This window comes from Adiantum capillus-veneris, chromosome 29, assembly GCF_014529385.1.
Source record: "Adiantum capillus-veneris isolate H3 chromosome 29, ASM1452938v2, whole genome shotgun sequence".
NCBI classification, from domain to species: Eukaryota; Viridiplantae; Streptophyta; class Polypodiopsida; order Polypodiales; family Pteridaceae; genus Adiantum; species Adiantum capillus-veneris.
The window spans coordinates 110,409,207-110,415,644 of NC_140959.1; the positions used below are offsets into that span (position 1 = coordinate 110,409,207).

Genomic DNA, 6,438 nt, shown 5'->3' on the forward strand with positions numbered 1-6,438 from the left:
TCTAAACATGCATTATGAACCTCTCTCTCTCTCTCTCTCTCTCTCTCTTCACTCTATTTATCCCTTCGTCAATCCTTTCGCTAGTCTCCAATGCTTGGTGCTCTTTGCTCCAGTCTCCACCACTGAAGAACCAACCCTTCTTTGCCATTTCTTGGAATCCTTTCGTCCCTATCTGTTCTTTTCGTCTTTGCCCTCCCTTGCTGCGCCGGTGCCTCGGGGAACAACCATCTCTCAAACACAGGCCATTCTTGGTTTCCCTTGAAAAAAACACAAAACAAATGGTGAATTATAGGTTTCCTTCCCCCCCCCCCCCCCCCCCCCCCTCTCTCTCTCTGCCTACCGAGGCCTTGCACCATTTTCCTATTCAAGGGCGAGCTTGTGCTTTGGAACCGAAGGCACTAAAGAAGGATGGGGGTTCTAGTACTGCGCACCACCAGTAGCCCCGTTAATGTAATGCAGTGCACCAGTAGCCCCGTTAATGTAATGCAGTGCACCAGTAGCCCCAACCGGAGCTGTACTCACACACGGCCTCCAAAGCACGAAAGTAAAGGATTGGGAGCTGGACTCGTGACCATTTTTCTATTTGAGGTCCATCTTGCAACATCACAAAGGAGTTGTAGGTTGGGCCTATAGGCGTTGAAGGCCTCGTTGTAGTACTGCGCATCAACAACAACGAGTAGCCCACTTCTATTACTGCATGACTGTGCAACAGGAACATCTCGGTTGCAATACTGTGCACCTTCAACAACGAGAGTCGCTTGCATTATTGCACACCAGCAGTGGCAACAGGAGCCTGCTAGACTCGCAGGGCCTCCAAAGCATCTATACTATGATAAATAAAGTAAAAGGCACTGAGCGCAGGAGATGGACTCCCAATTCAGAAGCTTCGTCATCGTGGCTACCTACACGTTTACCTTAGCTTGTGTCATTTAACCTTCTTCATCCTGGCCATGGCTTCGCTCTCGGGCTTCTTGCGCCCAGCCACCCCTTCCCATGCATCCTAACACCCCACTTGCAATATTGCACGACAAGCTGGAGTCGCCGCCTGCCCTCCTCCTCTCACTTTAGAACCTGATATAAGAAGAAGCCTGGCCCTCGCCTCTCCCTCTCAACACAAACCCATGCCTTTCTCTCTCTCACATGAGTTAGTTCTTTCTCTCTCTCTCTCTCTCTCTCTCTCGATTTGAAGCACTACTCGTTCGAAATAAATCTGAAGGACGTCTTCAAACTTGAAAGCCTCTCACCTCATTAGCCATCAATAAGCCCTCTCCCTCCCACTCTCCCCAGCTAAATTCTCTCTCTGTTGCCGGATGCATCAAGATGGGCCACTTGTCAAAGGGGGGGGGGCCGGAATCCCTCCCCCTTTTATTATAGTATAGAAGTATAGATACCTGGATGCTTTTTATCATTGTAGTATCAACAAATGGTTTTCACTTTTAAAAGCTTTTGCATTACCCGTGCTAGAGGGCTGGTGCACGGAAAGAGGGAAAAAAGTTTGAATTTGGAAGGGCGGAAGGGGGTCTAGGTAGAGTCTAGAGGTTGAAGAACCCTTTTGTACGCTAGCTCCAGCAGCTTGAGAGCTACCGGAAGCAGCGGGTAACCACCACCAAATTTGGCTGTTGCTTCTAAATTGGCAAGCAGGGGAACGAGCGAAGTTTGAAAGTGGGCATTCCCTCCCTCTCTCAATATACCATCTTCAACTTTCACTCTTCTGCAGCAAATTCAAAGCTAGCGTCTCGCCATAACCATCAAGTCGGAGTTCAGCTTGAGGATCAGGGCTTCTTCTAGGCCCATTCAGCTCCTTCGCCGTTTGCGATGGAAGAATCTATGAGGCCCCCTTGACTCTTCACGGGTAGACCGATTCTGTGTGTGCGAGTAAGTGAGTGCGTGCGCAAGTTTACTCTCATCCTCATAGCTTGTCTGGGCGGGTTTTCTTTGCAGATTATCGACAATTGTCCTATCTCTTCCGCAATGGGTGCTTCCGGGAGATGGTTCAAGGCTCTTATGGGTGTTAAGAAGCTCAGTAGAACCACATCAGTTGACAGCAAAGATGAAAACGTGAGTGCTCTTTTGTACGTCAGGCCCATCGCAGCTGTAACGTGTGTAGAGAGAGAGAGAGAGAGAGAGAGAGAGAGAGAGAGAGAGAGAGAGAGAGAGAGAGAGAGAGAGAGAGAGAGAGAGAGAGAGAGAGAGAGAGAGAGAGAGAGAGAGAGACGCTCATAGGTTGTTCCTTTACAAACCTCATACAGAGAAGATCTTCACATGAAAAATCAAGGAGATGGGGCCTCTTCAAGCATTCCAATGAGAAGGGAAGAAGTCTAGAAACAGTTGAACAGGAAGATGAAAGCCCAGTGGAAAACCCTCTTTCAGCAATTGGCAGTGAAGCCCACCCAGGCCTAGAAGATGGGAATGGATGTGAAGGACGTTATTTCACATCCATACAAACCATGCGCGAGGAGTGGGCAGCTATTCGCATCCAAACTGCTTTTCGTGGATTCCTGGTACTCTTGGATCTCTCCTTCTCTGACTTTGTACTACATTTAGTGTACATCATCAAAGTTACTAAGCAGGAAAATGCTGCTGGTTTGAATGGTTGAATAAATCAATTTTGGAGGCTAGCTGCATGTAAAGACATTATCTGGTTGAGAATGATTAATCGCACAATTGCATGTTGCCAGTCAGTTTCTATCTCTTTCAAGGACTGTAAATCACACAAGTTCTCTAGTGATGGGGCATGTACTAATCTAGCGCCATTACCCACACTAGAGTGATTTTCCTTGCAGTCTCGCACACATCTACACATGCTTGTGAGGAGTTGAACATTTGAAACTTGTTCGACCTTGAATTTAGCTCAGCTCAGTGGAATGCCATTGGAGTGATGCTGTGATGGCGATTATCTGAACAAATGGATACTGGAAAGTGAAAGTGAACACGAAGGGCTGCACACTTGTTAAGTGAATATACATCAAGGGTTCATTGTGATTGGGTTGAGGAGCTTGAAATACATCATATCAAGGTGGTAGATTGGTCTTCTCTGTGGTAGAGTGCTGTAGCAAGCTTAGAATTATTCTGACATACCAATTTCACACCGTTTACGATTATGCTGCTTGTTTGAGCACTATAAAAATTAATCTTGAGGGGAGGGGTTGTCTTTGCTTGTCATAATCATCAAGGGTCTCTATTTTCAGGACTCTTTTGAGCCTTCTGTGTGTGAGTGTGCTTGTTCTGTGACCTTTAGTTTTGACACGATCACAGTTGTTCAAGATAGATTGCACTATAGTGGCTTGGATCTGTGCAATGATTTCATGTTTCATGGAAACTCCCAAACCCCAAGTGAACAGCGAAGTTGTGTGTATAGTAAGGGCAGGAGTCCAATGTCTCCACATCATTTTCTGCAAGTAGTGTTCAGCACTTACAACATGGCACACTCAAAGCATCTACTTAAAAAAACGCAGGATTATTCTTGCAAAGTATTGAAAGTAAAGTGATTGCCTGCATTTATTGACCTATGGTTTTATGGTGCTGTGATACCTAGTCAAGGAGAGCTTTAAAAGCACTGAAGGGATTGGTGCGACTGCAAGCATTAGTTCGTGGCCATCAAGTCAGAAAGCAGGCTGCAATGACACTTCGCTGCATGCAGGCATTGGTGAGGGTTCAAGCTCATGTTCGAGCTCGCCGTGTACGCATGTCAGAAGAGGGTCTTGCTGTGCAGCACAAAGTAAATCAAAGAAGGCTCTTAGAAGCCCAACTTCGTGCTTCAGAGGTAAGCCTAGTTGTAAGTTTATTAGCTAGTTCAGCACTGTCGATTAAATGTCCGTTCTTTTGATAGCAGAAAGGGTGGTGTGATAGCAATGGTACTTTGGAGGAGATTCAAACCAAGCTACAGCAAAAGCAAGAAGGAGCAATAAAGAGAGACAGAGCTATGGCTTATGCATTTTCTCATCAGGTAATAGCACAAGGGTCTGATTGTCTACGTAAATGCATTGGATTAAGCAGGGATGTAGGATTTCTGTCGTAAAAAATGGGTCTACTGGATAGCTCTCTCGATTCTGCAGTGTTTTCTGTTAAAGTATATTCTAACTTGGCTTTGCCCATTGCAGTGGAGGCCCAAGTCTTGCTTGAGTGAAGCCACATTGAGGGGGTATGAGCCGGACAGATCGCATTGGGGGTGGACATGGTTGGAGAGGTGGATGGCAGCCAAGCCCTGGGAGAATCGCTCCAAGGACCAGATTCAAAAAGATGCCGATGCACATTCTCTCAAAAACTATGATGATGCTTTGGACATCAGAAAGGCTATGCAAAGAAGTGAGGTGAAAGTGCGCCGAAACAAAGTGAGTGTGAGGGTGATGCCACCGAGATTTACATCCTCTGGGCCGCTTAATGTGCCAGCACAAGGACTCTTACAGACAACGCCAAGGTCTTCGATAATGAGCTCCGATGCTCATGATGGGAGCAGTCCAAGCAGTTCAAGCAAAGGCACGACGCCCACCTCGCGAGGGGTCATGTCGGGTCTGTCCAATGCATACACTGGTAATTCCAACCCAATACCAATAGGAACAAATGCATCTCATGGCGGAATTGCACATATGCGCAGTTATATGGCTGCCACACAATCTGCAAAGGCCAAGATCAAAGTGCCACTCAAAGTCAGGCCGTCTTTCGATGAACTCAACCTGAAGAGCAGCTACAATCTTTCCGAGTGTGGAGCCACAGCTTAGCAATAATTTGCCGGGTCTAATGGGTGAGCAAGCTAAACAGAGAATTTCCTGTTCTCTTTCTTAACAAGGCCTTATAAGGCAGTTTTCTGTGCTGGATGGTCTTGTTACAGATGGGTGCCTGTTGAGTGAATGCTTATATAATGTGTTGATGGATGGGAAACGATGGGCAATTGATGAAAGGCAATCCAAAGTCGACTATTGGTTTTATCTGAATGTAGGCATGCATATGCTTACCTGTAGATATCCTTGTTTTAGCTGGATATGAGTTTATTCCATGTGCCTGCTTGTAGATCCTTCAATGCTTTGAAACTTGACCCAAGAGGTTAGTAATTTGCTCCCAAATTAAGTATTTATGGCCTGTGAGCTTTCTCAAAGCTTTCAAGCATGATGTGGAATTGCGGTCTTTGTGCGTTAAGTCAGGGAGAATGGCATTACTAAGAGAGATTGATCACGTAGTGCTGTCCTAAAGAGGGAGGCCATGGTGTTAAGAGTGGATCATTTTGGCTTGTCATTCTCTTGTTCCTTGGGATTTATCCGAAATTTCAAGCATAAATGGTTTTTGCGTGTATTCTTTGAAGTCAGGGTCTCTTTCTAAGTGATTGGTTGTGATCTTGTGTGCATGTGCTTGCTTGCTTTGAGAGGTGGTCTCCCCATTGTGTGCGTGCACACTTGTGTGTTGAGCTTTCTTTCTTTGTGGTGATAAAACTAATTAGCTTTCCTACCATTGGTGACTCACGCATTCAAATAGAGAGAATATGGAGTGTTTGGACTACAATAGCTCAGCAATCTTTTGTTCCACTGAATGTGTCTCACTAACCAGGCTCACATGCATGGTTATTGGGTTACAAAGGGAAAATCTAAAGCATTCAATTTTCATACTATTAGGTTAATGGAAAATATTTGAGCATTTTGTGGCAAGGTATTGATGCAAGCAAACTCAAAGGATTTTCATTTAGGGAGAATTATTTTAGGAGCTCTTGAACCATTTGAGTTGCAAGTTGTACTATTCAAGGATCACGGGGGATTCACTAAGAGTTATCGATGGTCTCACATGAGTGTACAATAGGGCATCTTTTAAGCAAAAAAGGCAAATTTTACAATGAGGAGTTTTGTATATAGGGTTTAAGTTTCGGTGAATGTAGGTAATGCTCCCCATGGTACTACTAATCCCTCGAGTCAAGGATGTCATAACCACTCTTCTCTATGATCTTTACATGTTGACCTAGTTTAATGTTTCCCACTCATCAAATCAGCTTTTTGTGAGAACTTCTTTGATTATGGTATCATATAATTTGAATGTGACAACATCCATAAATCATTCTAGAGTTAGTTTCGTTGTTATACAAGAAAAAAACATTAGTTGCTACACCAAGTTGTCATCTAGAGAGGAAAGATGAGGACGAAGTTTTGCCATCAAGTTCTTGTCAAAGATGTTAGGGTAAGCCCATACTTGTGGCCCACATGGGAAAGATCCCTTGTCTACTAGGATGGATGAGATGATGACATGGTCCAATAGAAAAAGGATGCAACCTCTTTAGCCAATGAATGTTAACTACCAAGCCTATTTAAGAGGCTATCATTTACTAAATCACTTGCACTTTGAACTACAATTATTGTGTCTATACTCTCTTTATGCTCTAGCACTTGGCATAGCCTAACCCTAATTTTCATATCTCTAACCCTAACCCTAACAACATGGTGAAGCTTAGGTTACATCCTC

The 6,438-nt window shown here is 44.6% G+C and overlaps 1 protein-coding gene across 3 annotated transcripts; it reads left to right on the top strand.

Annotated features, from left to right (window-relative positions):
• Positions 1-1,582: 1,582 nt before the first annotated feature.
• LOC147419749 (protein IQ-DOMAIN 6-like) lies at positions 1,583-5,060 on the top strand. 3 transcript variants are annotated; one of them, XM_086506108.1, is made up of 7 exons: positions 1,583-1,852; positions 1,942-2,058; positions 2,250-2,501; positions 3,536-3,763; positions 3,833-3,946; positions 4,101-4,509; positions 4,595-5,060. In XM_086506108.1, the coding sequence occupies exons 2-7, from the start codon at positions 1,972-1,974 to the stop codon at positions 4,675-4,677; spliced, it is 1,173 nt and encodes a 390-aa protein (XP_086362234.1). In that variant the 5' UTR covers positions 1,583-1,852; positions 1,942-1,971; the 3' UTR covers positions 4,678-5,060. The 3 variants fall into 3 exon arrangements, with proteins under 3 accessions (XP_086362234.1, XP_086362233.1, XP_086362232.1); XM_086506107.1 differs by having other exon boundaries at positions 1,586-1,852; positions 4,101-4,741; positions 4,829-5,060; XM_086506106.1 differs by having other exon boundaries at positions 1,586-1,852; positions 4,101-5,060.
• The last annotated feature ends 1,378 nt before the right edge of the window (positions 5,061-6,438 follow it).

What these genes read in the sequence shown, in the direction of transcription:
- LOC147419749 (XM_086506106.1), top strand. Translation starts at nt 1,972, where the DNA reads ATGGGTGCTTCCGGGAGATGGTTCAAGGCTCTTATGGGTGTTAAGAAG. An exon ending in CTGCTTTTCGTGGATTCCTG is followed by an intron (nt 2,502 to 3,535) that starts GTACTCTTGGAT and finishes TGTGATACCTAG; the next exon opens with TCAAGGAGAGCTTTAAAAGC. An exon ending in CCCAACTTCGTGCTTCAGAG is followed by an intron (nt 3,764 to 3,832) that starts GTAAGCCTAGTT and finishes TTTTGATAGCAG; the next exon opens with AAAGGGTGGTGTGATAGCAA.